The 18,942-nt window shown below is 54.8% G+C and overlaps 2 protein-coding genes across 6 annotated transcripts in view; one reads left to right on the forward strand and one right to left on the reverse strand.

Annotated features, from left to right (window-relative positions):
- The first annotated feature begins 208 nt into the window (after positions 1–208).
- On the forward strand, positions 209–6,286 carry POMC (proopiomelanocortin). 2 transcript variants are annotated; one of them, XM_053924920.1, is made up of 3 exons: positions 209–320; positions 3,361–3,512; positions 5,521–6,286. In XM_053924920.1, the coding sequence occupies exons 2-3, from the start codon at positions 3,381–3,383 to the stop codon at positions 6,145–6,147; spliced, it is 759 nt and encodes a 252-aa protein (XP_053780895.1). In that variant the 5' UTR covers positions 209–320; positions 3,361–3,380; the 3' UTR covers positions 6,148–6,286. The 2 variants fall into 2 exon arrangements, with proteins under 2 accessions (XP_053780895.1, XP_053780896.1); XM_053924921.1 differs by having other exon boundaries at positions 5,524–6,286.
- A 5,730-nt stretch (positions 6,287–12,016) lies between these two features.
- The window catches only part of EFR3B (EFR3 homolog B), a 71,584-nt gene continuing 64,658 nt past the window's right edge, over positions 12,017–18,942 (reverse strand). For all 4 annotated transcript variants that reach the window (XM_045189217.2, XM_045189219.3, XM_045189218.3 and 1 more), the window contains exons 17-23: positions 18,612–18,679; positions 17,754–17,881; positions 16,960–17,051; positions 15,801–15,849; positions 14,611–14,717; positions 13,421–13,470; positions 12,017–13,053 (exon numbers count right to left, since the gene is read on the reverse strand). In XM_045189217.2, the coding sequence (XP_045045152.2) occupies positions 12,948–13,053; positions 13,421–13,470; positions 14,611–14,717; positions 15,801–15,849; positions 16,960–17,051; positions 17,754–17,881; positions 18,612–18,679 (600 nt within the window). In that variant the 3' untranslated portion in view covers positions 12,017–12,947. The remainder of the gene's footprint in view (positions 13,054–13,420; positions 13,471–14,610; positions 14,718–15,800; positions 15,850–16,959; positions 17,052–17,753; positions 17,882–18,611; positions 18,680–18,942) is intronic.

Below are 18,942 nucleotides of genomic sequence, written 5' to 3' on the forward strand. Positions count from 1 at the left end.
CCAGTCTCCGGGGGCAGGGGTCCAGCCCCCTTTCCGGGCACGTCTGCCCTTGCGCTCAGCCTCTACCTGGAACCCGCCCTCCCGCGCCCCATGCCCCCCTTCCCATGGCCGGGGGAGTTGCTCGTTACGCTGCCCTGCCAGGAAGTTCGCATCCAGCGCCCACTCGAGCGAGCTCGGTATAAAAGGGCCAAGGAGAGCGACCAGGGCTAGGCGGGGAGGAGGAGAAAGGACGGAAGGAAAGTGACCCCTCGACAGAGGCAGCCGATCGTCCTCGCTCCGGTGCAGTGGGCGTCGCCCAGAGAGCATTCTGTCCGCGACAGGTAAGGCGTGGCGGCGCGGAAGCTCACCCTAACCCGGGACGCCTTGACCCGGACCTCCGGGCGCCCTCGCCCCGGTCCCGCGTCCTTTGACAACTTTCTGTACTGAGTGCGGCGAGGGAAGCCGCCGGCAGCGGAGGGCGAGGGCCAGCCTCGGGGCGGCAGGAGAGCGGCTGCGACAAGGAGCGGTGCGCCCGCGGAGCTGGCGGCCGCGTGTCCCCGCGAGGGGTGGAACCGAGAGGACCCCCGAGACTCCTACCGCCTTCCGGGGAGAGGTCGGGAGAGCTCGGGCTTTGGGCGCCTCTTCCTCCTGATTTTCGGGGTAGATGTCACCAGATACCATACACTCCAGCGCGAGTTAACATGGGGAACTGGGGTAGAAGAGAAAGGGCTAGAAGTCACAACAAAGGCCCTGCATTTCAGACGCTTTGGATTCAGACCCCCGATCCTCGTTTTTTTCTGCCTGCCTTAGCGCGCCCGACCCGGCTGCGCGGTGATAACGACCCGGTCTCCTCCGCGAGGCCCCGCTGGGTGCAAAGGGGTAGCGGGGCAGGAGCTGTCCGAGGTGCTGAACCGCCCTGCCGCGCCCTCGACAGACCGCAGAGCGGACACTCTGTCGGCAGACCCGAGATTGCAGGGCACCGGCAGCCGTCGGAGCTGGCCGAGGCGCAGGCACGGGCGGTTGCCAGTGAAGGAGGGAGAGCCTGCGGGGCTTGTGGGCAAGCCCGATTGCTCGTGTCTAAGGGGGGAGGTGGCGGTTCTCACCGAATGGCAGAAGGAACCGCGGAGAGAAAAAGGGTGTGTTTGTTCTGTCAATTGTTAACATGTTCAGACTCGGGCTTGTTTAATGACTTAATTCATCCCTGGACGGTTCTGTTTCAGGACCTGACGCATGTGTATCTTGGTGCAAGGACAAAACTCTGCTCCTCTGGTCTTTGCAGAAGGCACGGCCAGGGTGCAATTTTAGGGAAACACAAAACACCGTTTGGCTCACAGAGAATTCGCCTACACGTATGAAGTTCTAGTAAGTGTAGTTCTATTCTACACTCTCTCTAATGACGAAAAGCACAACATTTGACATCTCCCCATTGCTATATTGCTTTAAAAAATGGCACAAGGCAATATTTATTCATTGTAGAAAAATAAAGACCACACACAAGCAAACAGAAGACAAGGGGTTTTCAGGAAGCAGCCTAAGTCTTGAGCAGCAGCCGGCAGCTCTGCGAGGGTGGGGGTGAGACAGAGCCCACGTGGGCCACGCCGCCCGCGCCGTAGAGGTGAGGCCTGAGATCGGGAGGAGGTTTTGAGGAAGTGGACATCACTCCAGAATGGCCAGTTCTGAGGAGACTTGATATGCAGTTGAGGAAACTGTCGAACCTGTATGATCTTACTTCTTTTTCTGCTAATATGTTATTTTACACTTGCCACAGTGAGACATGGTTGTCATTTTTCTGCTTCCAATGTAAATCTGGGCATCTTTCTGGCCCAAGTGTGTTGTGTGGTCTCAGAGCTTTAGTATGAATTGCCTTGTCCACCAAGTTCAGGCTTCACACTTGGACTGGAGCATCAAAAGGCCACAACAGGAGCAGCCTGTCCCTGGTCAGGGGATATCAGGTTGACCAATGCTCTCTCCTGGTAGCCTGGGATGCTGATGGGCTGGCTCACTGGCTGCCAGCACCATCTAATGGCTGCTCTGAAAACATTCAGGCAGGACCTGGCCACCACTCAGAAGGGAGCCCTGAGCTGGCTCAGCTTTGGGGAAGGAAATCAGCTCAGCTTTGGGTGGGGCAGAGAGAAGGAAGTGGCTTCTTGCCGTAGACAATGAGAGCCAGAGAGAACTTTCACTTCTGAAGCCTCTCCTATAAAAAAGATTTGGCCCACGCCTCCACAAATGAGAGGTTTCTTTTATGCAAACGTTTTAAAATGCAAATGTCCATTAGGAGAGACAATTATTCATCCTCACCCTTAATGTGAATTACTTGTCTCATCTAATTAGGTTTCTTCCTAACAGCTGGTTGAAAAAATCTTCTGGAACACAAAGTGGTTGTGGGGTTGGTGATGAGCTGATGACAGAACGTGGGGCCACCCTGGGTGAGGAGGGACTTGGCAGTGTGGGAGCTAGAGAGCTGGGGGAGGTGTGGGGCAGAGGCAGCATCAGGTGGTCTCATGCAGCCTGACCTCCTGACCTCGGCATCTGCAGCGAGGTACTTGAAAGTATCTTTGATAGGTGTTCACTGTGGGAGGTCATTCCCTTCCATGGTGTGTCCATCTCTTTCCCTTCTACACCTACAGCATCAGAGAATCAGAGTGCATGGGGTCTGACATGTAATGTGTTCAGAAGATGAATCGTTTTTAAAAGAACAGGGGGCACTTTAAAAATAAATCTCTCCAAAGTCACAGGGGTCTGGAAATAGTGATCACCGGAGTCATCAATGTACAGGACAGCAAATTGGGTTGGTTGAGGTTTCGGCTAAATTGGCCAGAGGTTTTATTTGCCTTTATACAAACCTACGCTATCCACAGGAAATAGAGCCTCTGAGGAATGGTAGCATCTCGGTGGGGGAGGAGGGGAAGAGACCCTCTGGAGCGGGAGTTTCAGAGTCCTTGCATTTCCCAAGTTACTCCTTGGGTATGAAGTGTTAGAACTACAGCTTCATGAAGGCGGTGAAATAGGAAAGCTCTGTGCTAGAAACAGGAGAAGTTATTGTCTCTCTCTGGGCCTCAGTTCCCTCATCTCTCAAATAAGAGGCTGAACCAAACAATCCCTAAAATGGCTTCCAGCCCTAATGTTCCTTGGGGCCTGATTCTTAACAGGAGGAAAAGGGGAAATTGCACATGGTTGCCTGGGTCCTATTCCCTCTCTCTCGCCCAACTTACATCCTCCCTGCCCACCAACGTTCTCCTTGAACTGCTCCTGTCCTCAAAAAGCCTTGCGCTCCACGGGTGATCATGTTGTTAATGTTGGCTCCAGGTCCTTCCTGGTGAGTGGCCAACATTGTTCTGCTCCTTGCAGGGGTCCCACCAATCTTGTTTGCTTCTGCAGAGCCCCAGCCTGCCTGGAAGATGCCTCAATCGTGCTGCAGCCGTTTGGGGTCCCTACTGTTGGCCTTGTTGCTTCAGGCCTCCATGGAAGCGCATGGCTGGTGCCTGGAGAGCAGCCAGTGTCAGGACCTCACCGTGGAGAGTAACCTGCTGGTACGTGGGCCACAGCCATCATGTGGGTTTGGGCATCAGATGGAACTGGGGCTGGGGCTGGGGCCGGAACAGTGCACAAGGAAGTGCTATGGGTGAGGGAAAGTTCATTCCCAGAAATGTGGGTAAGCCCAGATCAGGAATAGACCCCCACAGCAAAGTCAGCATGGGACCAAGGAGGGAAAGAAGCAGCTATTTAGAGATAGTGACGCTAAAATAACACTCATACTAATAATAGTAATAACAATAATTGCTTCTCAGTTGAGCCTACATTTTCAATCTTTTAGCTCCCAAATTACTCCTTTTAAAGTAACCTCATATCATTTGCCATTTCATTCCATTTTTCTTCCCGGTCTATCTACCACCAGTTACAAAGCCAGATAGGTATAACCGCAAGTCATCTCTAGGGAGAGAGAGAATATCCAAGTGCCATTGCCATTTTCCTCTAACTGGTGCCAAATCCGTCGAGCTTCTATTGGAAGATGGACCTGCAGCCTTTGCAGAGGCATGTAAAGGTCCTTTGTACCAGGCTGGAATTCCCTCCAGGTCGCCACAGGGCATGTGTGTGTGTGCATGTGTGTGTGTGTGTGTGTGTTGGGAGGCATAAATGAGCAATGATAGCACGTCAAGGACTAAAAGACACACTGCTGGCATGAGTGACTGGGTCCCACCCTGCTGCCAGCACCTGCCTGGTGAGGGTGGGATGCATGTCATTACATTCCGTGTGTTTTGTCAATGGAGACCCTGAGTTAAGGTAAGAGGGACTTTCTCAAAAAAACAAAAACAAAAACGCAGAGCAGGGTGCACGTGGAATAGAAAAGAGAAACTAAGAGCCCAGGGAATTCTGAGGGTTCTCGTTCAGGGACTCATGACGGGGATGCCCACTGCACAGCCTCTCCCGTGGAGAGCTCACTAGGGAAGGGGCCCTGGCCACGGGCAGAACCCATGGGTTCCAGTCTCAGTTCTGTCACCAGTGAACTGCAGACCTGTGCCAAGGGCCTTCGGCCTCTCTGCCTCCTGTTTCCGATGTCCAGGGGAGAGGAGTATGAGACCGTCTTCATTTTCCCATTAATATTCTGTAGCGTTTTAATTCCCAATCCGTGCAGCATGAAATTTCCCAACTCAGCAGGGTGGGTGGGAGCCGTCTGTTTGCTCCTCTGCAGTCCTGAATAGCTGAAAACTCCAGGCTCCAGGTCCTTTTCCTAAGCAACTGTGTACCACAGTCGACTCATCCGCTCACAGAGAGCAGAGACATGGGCTCCCTGACCCGTGCAAGGGAAGTAATCCTGGTTTCTCCCCGCCCTCCAGGCAGAATGAGGTGATAGGGAAGTGAACCACTCCCTTCCAAAGCCCACTGACTGGAGAAAGCACAGGATCTCAGCTCAGAAGACTTGAGAGAACCAGAGAAAGTGCCAAATGGGGGAGGGAAAGTTCTGAGTCATGGTAGGCGGAGGTGGCTGGGGTAGGGCATGAGGTAGGTCTGCAGATCACCGGGGTAAGGTTGAGGCATTACTGCAAAGACAGGCCTAGAAGTCAGATTCCTACTTTTCCCGCCTAGGGATATTCTTCCCCTAATTTTAGCTTTATGACCCACCCAGACTCGTATTGAACCCTATTTATTTATTCAATATTTACTGAGTGCCAACAACTGCCACCCCCCGCCACTGACCGACCAGTCCCTATACATGAGGCCTACAGCGGTAAGATGCTGGCCCTGCTCACAAAAGCTACGGGACGGTAAGCCACGGAGGGAATGCGCTGTGCGTTGCAGTCGCGGGACAGCCGTACTGAGGGTACAGGAGACGAAGGAGATGGTGTCCGAGCCCCGCCCCAGACGCCCGTGGGTTCCAGGAGGGCTGCGGGCAGGCCACCCCGGCAGGGCGGCCTTGGCGCAGGGAGGCCAGCACGCGGCGAGGGGCGAGGGCCGCGGGCGCGCAGGGCGCAGGCGGGGGCACGTGGGTGCGGGGCCGAGCGTAGGCGCGCGGCCGCCCTCACGCGCTCTGCTCTCCAGCAGGCCTGCATCCGCGCCTGCCAGCCCGACCTCGCGGCCGAGACGCCCGCGTTCCCCGGCCCCGGCGAGGAGCAGCCCCTGACCGAGAACCCCCGGAAGTACGTCATGGGCCACTTCCGCTGGGACCGCTTCGGCCGCCCCGGCGCGGGCCGCAAGCGGGAGGAGGAGGTGGCGGCCGCGGGCGATGGCGCCGAGCCGGGCCCGCGCGAGGACAAGCGCTCCTACTCCATGGAGCACTTCCGCTGGGGCAAGCCGGTGGGCAAGAAGCGGCGCCCAGTGAAGGTGTACCCCAACGGCGCCGAGGACGAGTTGGCCGAGGCCTTCCCCCTCGAGTTCAAGAGGGAGCAGCAGGCTGGGGCGCGGCGCGAGCCGGCGCTGAGCCCCGAGCGCCCGGCCGAGGGCGCGGCGGCCCGGGCCGGCCTGGAGTACCGCCTGGTGGCCGAGGCCGGGGCCGAGGCGGCGGCCAAGGAGGACGGCGGGCCCTACAAGATGGAGCACTTCCGCTGGGGCAGCCCACCCAAGGGCAAGCGCTACGGCGGCTTCATGACCTCGGAGAAGAGCCAGACGCCTCTCGTGACGCTGTTCAGAAACGCCATCATCAAGAACGCCCACAAGAAGGGCCAGTGAGGGCGGAGCGGGCCTCGGGGCTTCTCTCCTTGGGAAGTGGACCCCAAAGCCCCTCTTCTCGCTTGCCCGCTCCGGCGGTGGGAGCGGCAGATGTTCAGTCTGTTAAAGCTGTCTGTGGTTAGGAAATAAAACCTTTCAAGTTGCACATCTGCCTCTGACTTTGAATGTTGACTGGGTGAATAAAATAAAAATATGTATCCATCGAAGAGCAGCGTATAGTGGAGGAGAGACATAACGGTTTCCATGTGACCAGGCATGGTCGGTATATTTCATAACACAGAGTGGGAATGGGAAGGAAATCTGCTTCCCTAGTCCCTCAGTAAGTGGGCCTTAAAGGGGCCAAATAGTTGAGTGCACAGGTGGCAAACACTAGGCCCACAGGTTGAATCTGGCCCTCCCCCTTGTTTTATCCGCCCCCGCCCAGCGGCCAGGTGGGGCTCCTTGCCCCTAGTTAAGGAGTAGTTACATTTATACAGTCCTAAAATTACATTCGGCCCTTTGAAGGCAACCTCCAGGCTGATGTGGCCCCCCCCCTTGAGGATGAGTTTGACAGCCCTGGTTTAGGGAATGGCTTAGGGTGGCTACATGTGCCACCCTCTGTTGGGTGGGAAAAGACTGCTTAGCTAGAAGATGCATCAAAAGGCAGGACTCCTACAAGAGTGACCCTGGCACCTGTCCAAGAGTCAGCCTGCAGGGGATGAAGCCCAACAACAGCTGGAAGGGCACTCTGGGCTGTAAGGTGGGAAGCAGTGCTGATGTCCCTGGGGATCTAGCTATCCCTGTGACCTTAGGCAAGCCTCTGACCTCCTCCAAGATTTAGTTCTTCCCCTCCCTTCCTAGTGTGAGGGCTGTTCTGTAGATGAATTTAAAAATGGATTTGATTAGCCTGTTGTCAACTGAGAAGCTAAGTGTGAGTGCTGACGGTTCATGTTCCTATTTGGCTTCCTTCCCAGATACAAACATCCTCAGACACTGGCGCATCCACATAGATGCTCACCCATGGAGACACGCCTGTACAAATAGAACACAACATGCATGATACTTCCAGTCCCGCAGGCTCAAGCCTTGGGGTCCCTAGTTCCCCCCAGCTCTGCCCACATTCTCCCCTCCCCATGTCACCAGCCTCAGCCCTTCTCGTCCTTCTCAGTGCTGCTGGCTCAGGCCTCCACTGTTGTAACAGCTTCCTCACCAACTGGTCTCCTTGTCTCCCGTCGCTCTCCTCCCAACCCATCTGATACCAATCCTTCATAGCCATGAATACAAAATCTTGCTTTCCCCCCATTCCCTGGCTCAAGAGGTAAAAATGTTACCCCACCCCAATTTTCCATCAATCCAAATGAGAAGGCATGGAGTGCTAGGGCCCCTTGTCAGTGAAGCTCACGTTCCTTTCCGAACCCCACTTATGTCCCCACCTGCTGATCTGCCCTCTCTTCTCCCAACCTCCTTCACCCTCTGCCTGGAATTCCCCACATTCCCCCATCACTGTGAATGTTAGCCCTTTTCCAACATGAGCCCAAGCTCGAGTCCACTTCCACTGGGAAAGTCGTGATCGCTTTCAGCTGCACCCGCTCATTTCCAGTGTTCCTGCAGTCAGCCCCTCCTCAGCGGAGGGCGTGCAGTCGGGCTCGGTCGGCAGCATTCTTGCTGTGTGTATGTACTGTGCTCCCCTCAGGGGAACCCGCGCAGAGGCCACGGGCTGGGGTTCTTTTACATGTCCCCATGATGCTTTCACTATGCTGGGGTCATAGGTTTGCAGCCACACACATTTCCGACTCACAGAAGACTCACAGATACTTACACACACACACACACACACAGAAGTACACGTACATGTCAGCTGCATTGGACATACCAGTGGGCAGCATCATCAAAGCGGCTGGGAAACATTTGTGTATAGCGCTTACACGTATTATGTGGATGCTACAGGGGTTCACAATGAAAGAAATTCCCTGATGTAAGAGGAGTCGGGACGCCAGATTCCTAAGATAAAGTCTCCGCCATCATAATGAGGAAATGGCCCCACCTTCCCTGGGAGCATGCTCCCCTCTGGGGAATCCTGGGCCTCAGGCTGACATCGCGGCAGCACCCTTCCCCCACCCCCTTCCTTTTGAGGCAAGTAAAGTAATGGCAGGTGGGGTGGCTAAATGTCGGTGGTTAATGTTGGTGTTTTCAGATCCTGTTTGCACCTCAAAAAACCATTTGCTTTAAAGAAACCAAATAGACAACCGTGTGGTGAGAACATGAACATTTATTTGAAAAGGGCATCATAAAGGCTCCTTGGGAAATCACAACTAATAGTCCTAACGAATGATCCTGCTAAGAGTCCTTGCTACACTCGCCACCCCCCTACTTCTCTTTCCCCTTCCTTAAAACTAATCTGATTCAATGACTTTAAAACACAGAAAACCGCCACAGGCACTAACTCTTCACTCCCATATAAATACGTCAGCTATTATATACATAAATCGTCAACTAGGAACTACATTGCACACGCATGCACGCACACAGGCACACACACTCTCAGCCAGGCCCTGAAGGTCTAAACGGACGCAGACACGTTACACGGTGTGAGCTGCAGTGTTTGTGGAGCTAGGGCTCTGCACTCCACAGGCCAGAATCAACAACAGTCGTGGAGGAGGGGCTCAACAGGGGAAGATGACCCTAAAGTGTCCTGGAGAAAAGTGCTGGTCATCCCGGCTGGTGCCGGGTGAGCACAGAAAGCTGCTTTCTGGCCTCAGCAGGCCACAGTCCCAGCCACAGCCCCTGTGTCTTCTCCCCAGTGCCCAGCTGGCCAGGCCCATGACCACCCTTCCCCCGTCTGCAGATGAGGCCACGTTTGGGATGAAGGGCCACTTTAACCAGGAGATTTCTAAGGTTAATGGGGTGGAGCAGCAGCACACTGCCTGAAACTGTCTCCCAGGGATAAGGAAGATGATTCGTTTCAGCACAACTGCCTGCCAGGTCTGTGGGTCAGGGGAAGGGAGTGTGGTCTGCCCAGATCAGCTGACCTCCTTGTCTGTCTTCACACTTCATGCTCAGCCTAACAGCTCTGGTCTAGTTCTTTCCCACGGGCCCCCAGCTGGCCAGATGCCAGTTCCTGGTCATGAAGAGGAATGGGAAGAAATAGCCTCGCTTCTCAATGACACTCTCTTTACCCAAGTCAGAAGGACCGGGCACAATGAAATAGCAACTGGAAGATAACCGTGACCCAGAGGCTTCTAGAGAAGCCTGGAGGTCTGGCCTTTGAGCCATTTAAAGGGACTGTGAAGCTGTTCTAATTCTTAAGCCAGTTGAAACATGTTCTCCAGGAGCCAGAACAGCCAGGGCACAGGGTAGCACGTATGTGCCCCTCAGGTCTATGTGCCCCTCAGGTCTTGACCTTCTTCAGGCACTTCCGTCAATCCCAGCCCCACCTTTCCACTGCTCGTCATTCATACTGGTGTATGAGGTGGAGGGCTGGACAGAGGAGAGTATCTGAGGACTTTTCTAGTTCTTCTTCTGCCCTGCTTGTGTTCCTTCTCTGGAGAGGAGGCATTTAGGAGTCAAGAAATCACTTATTTCCGCTTTCAGAGAGAGGAAAATGGGAACAGGCACAGGGCACTGGGGACCTCACTGCAAGGCAAATGGGAGGAGCCTGCAGGAACACACTGGCGCTTTCTGCTGACCTGCTTCTTATGCACGGACATGACTCAACCAAATTAATAGAACTTCCAAATCTCGAATGCTTTCATGCCTCTTAAGTTCTGCCAGCAGAGTGCTGACCCAGCCTATCCCTTGCCTGGGAAGCAAGAGTCCTCAGTGCTTTGGGGAGCAGTTGGTCTGGATGGGCTTGCTGGCTCAAGCTCACAACAGAGGAGGGTAACAAAAAAGGGCCAGTCAGCCTTGGCTAGTGTAGCTCTGTGGATTGAGCACCAGCCTTCGAACCAAAGGGTCGCTGGTTTGATTCCCAGTCAGGGCACATACCTATCTTCACAGGGTTGCGGGCCAGGTCCCCAGTGCACGGTATACGAGAAGCAACCATATATTGATGTTTCTCTCCCTTCCTCTCTTTCTAAAAATAAATACAACCTTTTTTAAAAAATAAAGGGTCAGTCAAAGACACAGTGCCGTCTGACGCTATGGGGCCTGGAAGGCAGGAAGCAGCGATGGATGCTAGGCCGAGGGCCTGGGCACCCACCACCCTCTGCTTTGCGTCCCTTCCCAGGGCTTGTGGAGTGGGGGAGGGTGGTGGTGAAGGAGACTGCTTAACTCACCATTTAACTGCCTGTCTGAGTTAACACGCACCTTAAACCTCCTGATTCGGAGGCATGCTTGGCCAGAGCCCAGGTTCTGCCTCCTGTTGGCAGGCAGCCCAACATTCTACTGAGTGCAGATGTAAATTGAAACTGGGAAGAGGGCACTCAAGAACAAAAGCAAAAACAAAACAACAGCCAGTTCTCCCGAAGAAACACGTCTTTGCTAGGTAGCCGTGGTGGAAAGAAAAAGCTGCTTTGGACAGAGAGAGAAGCTGAGTGTAAGAAGAATGCACCCTGGCCCCAGGGTGGGGATGAGAGACAGGCGCCTGTGTGGACCTGCAGGTCTCTGCTCCCACAGCTGGCTCTAGAAGGAGGCTCCAGGGCCATGCCCCCCATGTCGCAGAGCCAGGGTCCCCAGGGCGGTGCTCAGGGGTCAGTGGCCATGGGTGTGGACCCTATAGTCAAAGAGGCACAAGAGAGAAACAGGGCTTCTCATCAAAGCTGAGCAGGGGATACAGAGGGGAAGACTCTGCGAGGAAAGACGTGGTAGTGGCTCAAGATTTAGGTTTCCTGTGAAGTTTCTTCCCAAGGTTACTTGCCTTCGAATTTGTTTCAAGTTATTTGAAGTGTGATTTCTTAATAAAGAGATATTAAAGTAAGGAGAAATCTCAGTTCATGCTTGTAAAGTTGGTTGAGCATTAGCTAAGAGCCATGAGGGGGGCAGAGCTGGGCCCCCGGGGCCCTGAAATCATACGGGCCATCCAGAAGCTGCAGGCCCAGAGCGCCGAGGCAGCGACCGAGGGGGAAAACTCAAGGAACAAGGGCCAGAAAGCCCCCTACCCAAGAGATCACTGCACTTGTGATGGGAAAGGCATATGCTAAATTTCTCCTGATTTGAGAAACTCCACCCACCTGCCCGGATCCTGGGGCCCTCGCAGTATGTCTGTGCGGAGCAGGGGTGTGCGACTGCGGGTCCCAAAAGCCTGCTGCCCCCTCAGCAGGGACCCCGGCCCTTCTGACCCCACCCACACCGCCTAACACTGTACCCTAAACGGGATTCCTTTGGGTCAAGAAATCGATTCACCCTCCCTAGTTTTAAAAAACAAATTCTCCATGAAGAATCACTTGGCTATTCACACCTTACTGTGAATGGAGTTTCGCTGGAAGAGAACTGTTTGGGCCATACGGTGCTGTCACCAGGGGAAGCCCAGGTGGGGTCCTATGGGGACACAAAGGCCCCAGGGGGGTGAAGGGAAAGCAGCAGGCACAGCACACGGCCTCTCAGCTCCTCCGAATGCAGACAGGCCGACAGGACTCAGGGGGAACAGAAAACCTACAGGGGCCTCCACCACTCTCCCCAGGCCTGAAGCTTTGGCAGTTGGCACTGATGTCAGACTTTGTCCAAAGAGTAAAAAAAATAAAAAAATAAAAAATCATTCCAGTATCAGGTGCTGGATCCTTCTTTCCTCAAGTGAAACATCCAAAAGGTTGACTTCTGACATCCTTGAGTCCCAAAGTGCTCCACCCCCACTACCATCCCCCGCCCCCTGCCCAGCCCAGCCAGGCCAGGAGCCTCTTCCATAGGGGTGAAGTGCGCAGGCCTGGGGCCCTGCTGTTCCTCCTCTTTTGGGTCATTTAGAACCAGAGTAGCTGGAGCTGCCCTCCCTCAACCCAGAGACTGTAGAAACTCGGCAGGCTCCCCAGGAAGAAAGGTAACAAGGAGAGAAAGCTCAACTCAGAGAAACATCCAGAAGGGTGAGAACCATGGTAAGGCCAAGGGAGCTCCCTCTGAGCAAAGGAGGTGAGAGGACTCTACAGAGGGATCTTCCCGCTGCTGCCGGCTGCCCCTCTAGGGGTTGGGGGCAGTATTGCAGGCCCAGCCTAGGGAAAGCCCGCCCCCACCAGCAGCTGCCTGCCCTTCATTCCCTCCTTTGCTCCACCTCCCAGACCGCTATTTCTACCCCAGCTCCTGCTATAAGGGCTCAACATTAATTAATAATGGAGAGAATCACGAAAAGACAGCTGGCAGGGTGAGCAGGAGAGTGGAAGAGACACTGGGGACTTGAGGGCCTCGGGACCGGAGGGAGGGGATGCTCTGGGGGAGACAGTCACCCCATCCTCCAGCTCCCACAGCAGGGCTTCCTCCTGATTGCATCCCACGGCTTTCTGACCACTGCGTCTCCATTTGGTTCTGTCCGGGGAAGGGGAGATGGCACCTGTGCCCTTCCCACCTCCACACCATGAAAGCCTTTCACTTGTCACACCACGTGGGAGCTCTCAGGACCTCAGATGCCCCACAGTTATTGGCCCCGTGGCACAAAGGAGGAGACTGCAGGGTACAGGTGAGACGCTTGTCGGCCCTGGAGGGGCAGGTGGCCGGTCCCCTCAGGGAAGACAAGGGGCAAGAGGGAGGGCCTGGGGCTCCATGTTGCTTAGTTGGGAAGGGGTTGTCCCCCAAGGTGACCTTTCTGAGATCCCGGTGAGATGTGTACGCAGCAGGGGTGGGGGTGAGGGGGAGCCGCTCCCTCAGACCCCGCCCCTGGGAGGAGCTCCATGCCTTGGACTTCAGTACACACACAGATCTGGAAACTTCATCTCGTAGACGGGGATGGAGTGGTTCTGAGGCTGGCCGTAGGCTGCAGTGATGGTTCCTGATGGGCTTGGCGGGGGCCTGGGGCAGGGACACCCAGAGGACAAGGGCTGAGGACAGGGTCCCCCCCCCATGCGTTTCAAGTTGTTCTAGAACCTACAGCCTCACAGCAGGCTCTGCAGTGACACTGTTGCTTCGGAAAGTAAAGTCTCAGCCTGGGAAACAAGAACCCCTGGCTCTTTTCCCCGGTTCACTGAGCGGTCTCTTGTCCTCCCTAGCCTCGATTTCCTTTTCTGGGGATAGTTTGTGACTGACTCCGGCCCTGGAGACAGAGGCGGGAGAGAGGGAGGCCTGGAGACGGGTGTGAGAGGAAGACTCGGGAGGGGCTGCCCAATGCTGGACTGCAGAGGGAGGCCCCCCCTGCCCCCCCACCAGGGCTGCCACTTACCGGATGGTGATTTCAAAGATCTGATTGAGCTTGCTCTGCAGCAGCGATGCCTAGGCACAAACAGAGGTGGGGTGAGCCGGGGTGTCCCCCGCCTCTGCCTGCCTGCCCAGGGCGTGCACTGCGGGTCCAGGCAGCGCAGCCTCAGGAAGGGAGCATTCCCAGCACTGTCTGGGCACCCTGGCTGCAGGGTCAGGTCGGGCAGAGCCACCCAGCGAGGCTGCTGGGGACCACACAGAGACCGGGAACACCAGGAGGGCTTCAGGAGGCAGTTTTTAAAGGACCCTTAGCTCCTATAAGTGGGAAGGTGGAGTCAGGAGGCTCAGGGCTGTTTCCAGCCCTTTCCTGAACTCCAAAGAAGCAGCTGTGCAAAATTGGTGGGTTAGGGAAGATGCTCCTTCTGGTCCCTTCCAGCTCCAACTGAATCCAAGCACAGACTGAGCTGTGCATGAGTTCAGTAACTGGGCCTCCTCCACTCTGAGCACCTAGGATGAGCGGCACCGGCCTCTCAAGAGGGTAGGATAGCAGAGGCCCCCAAATCTGTGTTATACTTACATGTATTTATATGTAATTATTATAATGTATTAAAATATATATAAATATGTATATTAGAAAATATACAATAGAAAAGGCTATTACATGTACTTTTATGGAGAGGAAAACGTATAAGAGCATATGAGTTATTTGTAAACTTTGGACATTTACAATTATAAGCATTGTTACGGAGATGAGCACCGTGACTAACAAACCCTGGCCTATACAATCAGTTTTGAGAAATGTTTATGCCCCCCCCCCCCCCCCCCGCCCAGTCGTGGTTGGTACCGGGGTCGTGGCATCGACCCGCAGAGCAGTCGGGGGGGGGGGGGGTGAAATCAGTGAATAAGTGCGGATGTTCCGGCACACGTAAGCCTGTCTGTGTACTTGCTATTATGATATCAGCTATTAGGATCTGTCATACGGGGAGGGCCAGGGCTCCTCCCTCGAATGAACAGTGTGAGGTCTGAAGGCCTGTGTGACTGAAAGCCATGTCCTTGGTTCACCGGGAAACAGTGTAGGCCGAGGCACTGCCGGTACCTAAACCCTGGTTTCTGGGTGACAAAAGTGCCGAGATCTTCTAGAACCCCAGTCTTGCCCTGGGCCCAACTCCGGGTCCGTGTGGTCCCCAGGGACTCGCCTGGCTAGGCCTCGCTTACCCTGGCCCCGCAGTGGGCTGCTATCTCTTCAAACGGCGCCTTCTGGAACTTCTCCACCACCTGCCGCCGCCGCTCGCGCTCCTGCTCCTCGACGGCCACACTGTCCACTGCAGCAGAGAGTTAGGTCAGCTCCCGTCCTCCCCGCTGCCATGCGGGGCAGGGGCTGGAGAAGACAGAGAGCTGGGGGGGCCCCTCCCTGAAGCTCTGTCTGTGACGCAGCCACCCCTGGGCATGGAGGGCGTGGTGCTGTCCCTGGGCCCCAGGAGGGCTAGACCTTTCCCTGATTCTGCCTGAGGGCTCAGCCTCCTTCCTTGTGTGAGGGTTTGAGAACCAGCAGAGCTGACCCTTAAACTGGGCTTTTAAAGCCCAGGTAGCTGCACTGCCAGGCGGACTCGAAGTTCCCGGAGCAGGAAGTACTCTGGGGGGAGGGGGCGGGATTTGAAATGGGACATCAGCAATGGAAAAGCCACAAGGACCACAAAAGCCAAGGCAGATCCCCTATGGCAGGGCGGTGTGAGGCCGTTTACGCTTCTCCATATTCCTCTTGGGATCCAAAATGAGTTAGCAAAAAAGGGGAGGGGCCTCAAATGCTTTCGTCATTCTCCACTTAAGGCATGTTACAGTTAGAAAGAGTACCAATGATGACAACAAAAATAAGAAAGGTTTGGCATCTGAAGATGTAATTTGTCATCAGCAGTCAAAAAGTTCTCTCTTTTAGAATACTTCTTTGACCAATAATTCAGACAGAAGACATAATACTGTGTTTTAAAATCTATGGCCATTATGAAATAAATGTTAATATGATTTGTTCTTAATATCCCTCATTGGTCAACTTGTTGTTTTGTATCAAATTCTATCAAAAACCAGTGAAAGTATTTATGCCCAATTGCTTGTTACGTGCATGGCTGTGACCCTGAGTGGATTACTTTTAAAGGCCGCCGTCGGGAGAATAAAGGCCGCCGGACCTAAGACACACAGGGCCGCCCTGCTACCCCCAGCAGACAGGCAGGGCTGTCCACTGCGGCTTTGGCCGTTGGGATGAGTTTGGACAGAGGAAGCCAACAGCCTCTGTCCTCCATCTGTGCGGAATCACCCTCCGTGGGCGGCAGACAGGGCTGCCCACACCCACTTGCAACCAGGACCAGCTCTGCCCTGCCCTCCACCCGGAGCCCCTGGGGCCCCTCACTTACCAATGGCCTTTTTCAGCGTCTCATAGGTGATCTCCTCTGCAGGCACTCGCTGAGGGACAGGGGACAAGTGTTCAGAAAGGTGGGGTGGGGAGGGCGGGGAGGAGGCAGCCCTGGCTCCCTCGGTTAGCTGGCAGCCTGCAGTTCTCAGGACAATGTCCCAGTGGGCCCACACTCCCTTGGGACCCCCACCTTCTCAGCAAGGTCTCCTCTGGGAGCTGCCCAAGAGTAGTGAGGTGGAGGTGGGGAAGCTAATTCTCCCTTGGAGTCTCACCTAAAAAAACTCTCTGTTCCCTCCCCCGGCTTGTCCCATTAAGCCTGGTGGGAGGAAAACACTGTGATTCAAAAAATTCTTCGGAGACCTAACAAAAAATACTGGAAGTGAGAGGAGATTATTATGGCCATCTGTGAATAGAATCCCAAATGTAGACTTCAAGAACCGAATAACATTTTTGAGGATTTAGGATATTAAATTACCCATGATGGGATTTGAATATTAAGTAAAGTAAGAAATGCCGAGGTCGGACCAAGGACGTGGGCCACAGGACCCCAGTCCTCTGGAGAGCTGTAAGAGGAGGTGGAAAATGATAAAACCCAGCCAAGGGTGCTCCACGGATGTGAGCCCTTAAGTCAGGTGCTGAAGATAGTGACGCAGCCTGGGCTGAATTCCAGGAATTCCCCAGAGGACTCAGGGCTCCTGGAGGGAAGACCCGTGACCTCCTCGTGTTCTGTCTCTTTGGTGTGATACTAAGTGAAAGAAGCCGACACAGGAGAGAATGACTTCACTGATGAAAAGTCCAAGGAGTGACATGGGTCAGGCTAGCGGCTCCCTTGGTGGGGGTTGGGGGGGCAGTGCAGAGGTGGGGCGCCTGGCCAATGACACTGTTCTAGTCCCCGATCTCGGTGTACATCCTCACGGGAGAGTAGCAGGGAGGACGGTGGACACAAGTATTTTTTCCAGACGGAAATGTCTGTGATATATATGATGACAGTGAGCAAACGGGACTTCCCTGGGAAACCCACTTTCTGTGCGACCTTAAATGTGCTGTGTAGGTGCGGGGGCTTGGTGCACGGAGGGTCTGCCTGCACAGGGGGCAGGAGTGGGTCCCCCCCATGGATTCGGGGCTTCCCCAGGACAGTGTATCGAGAAGGAGACACTCACCTCCTCCTTCTCGGGGCTGTTCCTGGATTCCACCTCCACCTGCAGGGAAATGGTTTCTCCAATGCTCTTCCTCTTGGATAAGCGGTCCTCATCTGGGGAAGGAGAAGCCAGAAGCTTGAATTCCCAGCCCTCGGGGAATGAGCTCAGTCACGCCCCCGGTGCCAGCACCCAAGCCTGTGCCTCTGCCAGGCCCACGGTCCTCCAAGGGCGCAGTGCACATGCAGGCTTCTGGTGGCCTCCACGGAGGGCTGCAGCCCTCGAGGCCCACCTTTTGGTGGTGAGTTCTGCTCTTCAGGACTGAGAGTCTGGAATAACTGATGAGCACAGAGAAGCAACTTCTGACCGGAAAGCCCATCTCTACCTGTGTCAGCACCATCTGCGCCGAGCGCCAGGGCTGTCGTTTCTGCTGTGGTTCCCATGTGCGTCCGCCTACATCATTTCATGTGACTTTCCGGCCCACCCCCTTGGGCAAGTGCTGCTAATATCCCTGTTTTACAGTTGAGGAAACTGAGACTCAGGGATGCCAAGAGCCTTGTCTAAGATTTTCCAGGAAGTCAGTCACAGAGAACAGGCTCTCTGTAGCCTATCTTGTGGGCCAGTCACTTCTCAGGACCCTGAACGGAGAAGTGGGGAGGGGGTCCAGAGGGCCTCACCGCAGGTCTCCACTGTGTCTTTCAACTCTTGTGTGACACCCAAGATGCTTTGGAAGGCGACCGAAGCTCCTTACACTCAGGCCCTTACCTGGCCACAAACAGCCACAGGCAGGCTTGGAAGTCCCTGAACAGAGCCCATACCTGTCAGCTGAGGGATGTAGGGCAGGCAGAGCCTGTCTGCGTTGTAGCCACTGCCCCCCAAGACTTCACTGATCTTGCTCTGGCGGAAGAGGAACTCGATCACCACGCCATCCAGGTTCTGAGACAGCCTGGAGACAAAGGAGGGAAGGGGCAGGTGAGAATTTCGGGTAACTAGGATGATATCCTAACAACTTTCCTTATTACAAAGGTAATGTTCATTATGCAAAATGACAGAGATGCAAATGGAAACAAATCACCCACAGTCCCACTTTCCAGAGATAACCTTGAAGACGCAGAATCCTCCAGCCACACACACATATGGGTGCACATCGCCCCACGCCCACGTTCCTGTCCCGTGACCCATTTCATGTGCCTCTTCTACAGCGACCATTTCACAGTAACTACTCTTCCAAACCACCGTAAACGGCCACCGGTTGTCTGTAGTGTGGGTGGGCCGTAATCGATAAAGCCACCCCTGCTGTTGGACATTGTAATTTTTTCAGGATATCTTTTCCTTGAGTTCCTCAGATGCTGAAGCGAGCGTGGCCCATGGACTCCAGTGTGACACTGCCCCCTGGGTTGCTGGCAGCATCTCACCTGGAACAGCTGCTCCAGGGTTGCTTCCCCGTGGGTGTGGCCAAAGCTCCCAGAGGCGGCCTTGTGTACCCTATCTGGTTCACTGTGGCAAGATGGCTCAGGCTGTGCATTCCACCCACATAATGAGGGTCAGACTCGACCCAGGACCTACGGGCCACAGGCAGGGTCCACTTTTGGCCTTGGAGCCTACAGAAGCCTGAGCCCCTACCTTGGACCACCCACCTTGGGTGCCCTGGACCATGCCCCAGGTGCGCTCCTCACCTGGGCCTCTCCACAAACACGTCCTCAGGGAGCATGTACGGAGCCTCTTTCTTCCTGGTCTCTATCACCTGGAGTTTGGGAGGAATCACAAGGTGAGAACTGGGTTTGGCAGGGACAGGGGGCACCGAACAGGCAAAGGAAAGAGCTCCTGCTCCCCGTGCCCCCGAGTTTCCTCCCTCCCACAAACCAGTGGCAGAGCACCCTACAGCTGGGCTTCTGAGGGAGAAACTTGGATCAACAGTGACCCCCAGAACAGCCTGAGACCCAGGTGGTCCGCACAAGCTATCCGCAATGATACATAGGCACTGTCTTCCAAATGCAGGGGACTTAG

Source organism: Desmodus rotundus, chromosome 5, assembly GCF_022682495.2.
Source record: "Desmodus rotundus isolate HL8 chromosome 5, HLdesRot8A.1, whole genome shotgun sequence".
NCBI lineage: Eukaryota > Metazoa > Chordata > Mammalia > Chiroptera > Phyllostomidae > Desmodus > Desmodus rotundus.

What these genes read in the sequence shown, in the direction of transcription:
- POMC (XM_053924920.1), top strand. Translation starts at nt 3,381, where the DNA reads ATGCCTCAATCGTGCTGCAGCCGTTTGGGGTCCCTACTGTTGGCCTTG. An exon ending in CCGTGGAGAGTAACCTGCTG is followed by an intron (nt 3,513 to 5,520) that starts GTACGTGGGCCA and finishes TCTGCTCTCCAG; the next exon opens with CAGGCCTGCATCCGCGCCTG.